The following is a 1,338-nucleotide window of genomic DNA, read 5'->3' on the forward strand; positions in this document are numbered from 1 at the left end:
CCCTTTTCCAAGTAACTTCTGGAGTTGGAGAGCCTTGACCTCCGCATACGAGAGTCACTTCCTCTCCTACCTGTCCGTGATACTGAAGCTGGGGTCGAGGCGAAAATACTGGTGGATCACGAACTATAACCTGCATGATGGAATTATAATTATTAAAAAATAAACAGAGCTATTAAGATGAAGACTGTTATGTAATCTTGCTACTATGAAATGCTCTACTATGTAATAGAAAACTAGTCTCGAATCTCCTACTGAAAAACAGATAATTTGTATACTGATCTAATGGTGAAGCAAGAATATATTTCCTTAATAGCTGGTTCAATCATGGGAAACGTAAATTACCTCCATATCACCAGAGGAACCGGCTGTGGTGTGGCGGTTGTAAGGGGTGCAACTATAGCGTCCCTGATGAGACTGATTGACCTGAAAAATTAAATAATTGGAGATATATTTTTCAAATCACAAGGAAGCAACCAAAAACTTTGTCAACAACATCAACACACACAAATTAGCATTTACTGTTTGACATTCAAGTCAAACAACAGCCAAGGAAAAAATACATGGGCTGAAAATGCCTGTAATTGTAGATATCCATGCCCTGGGAACTGGGTAATGATATATATGTGTGCATATAAGACAGAGCAAGTATGCTGCTTCACTAAGGTTACATTATTCTTAGTATACAATATCTCAAAACATACCTTAGTTATAAGCAGAGAGCCATTATTAAGTTTGACTACAGTATTTTCTTTTTCTGCATCAAAGAGACGCTTGTCTTTTATCCAGGTAACAAACTGAATGGGAGGGTTGCTTTTAATAAAGCACTTGATAATTCCCTGCTGCCTGAAGGGGAGATACTGCACAGTTGGAGTATAAGTTACTCGTGCTGGATCTGTGAAAAGGAGAATTTGCTCAGTTTCAAAACCTTCTAAGAGCAAAACAACTTTTACTCCATAATATGAAACTACACTATGTTAAAAGCTCATACAAGATCAAAATAGTACATTTGCAATTATTAACCATAAGAACTCTCAGAGTCAACTTACATTCTACATTGAGGTAAGCCGTGGCACGTTGAGGTGTCCCGATGCCGTTGGACACCTCACATGTGAAGAACCCACCATCATCTGCACTGGTAGGATTGATCACAAGAGCCCCATCTTTCCTGACGATTGCACGGATGTCAAGCCAAGAAAGCTTGTCAATGGCTACACCTTCCCTCTTCCAAATGACTGTTACATTGCCTGGCAAAGCTTTTGCTTCGCAGGGAAACTCGACCTTTTCTCCCTCTTGACGCGTTTGGTTCTGCGGTGGAGTAACAATTACGGCCCCACCTGG

The 1,338-nt window shown here is 40.1% G+C and overlaps 1 protein-coding gene across 1 annotated transcript in view; it reads right to left on the minus strand.

Annotated features, from left to right (window-relative positions):
- Positions 1 to 1,338, minus strand: part of LOC119592773 (protein turtle homolog B-like) — a 45,158-nt gene that overhangs the window by 32,436 nt on the left and 11,384 nt on the right. The window contains exons 5-8 of the mRNA XM_037941705.1: positions 1,047 to 1,334; positions 702 to 892; positions 343 to 423; positions 3 to 130 (exon numbers count right to left, since the gene is read on the minus strand). Coding sequence (XP_037797633.1) covers positions 3 to 130; positions 343 to 423; positions 702 to 892; positions 1,047 to 1,334 — 688 coding nt within the window. The remainder of the gene's footprint in view (positions 1 to 2; positions 131 to 342; positions 424 to 701; positions 893 to 1,046; positions 1,335 to 1,338) is intronic.

Source organism: Penaeus monodon, chromosome 30 (genome assembly GCF_015228065.2).
Source record: "Penaeus monodon isolate SGIC_2016 chromosome 30, NSTDA_Pmon_1, whole genome shotgun sequence".
Lineage (NCBI taxonomy): Eukaryota > Metazoa > Arthropoda > Malacostraca > Decapoda > Penaeidae > Penaeus > Penaeus monodon.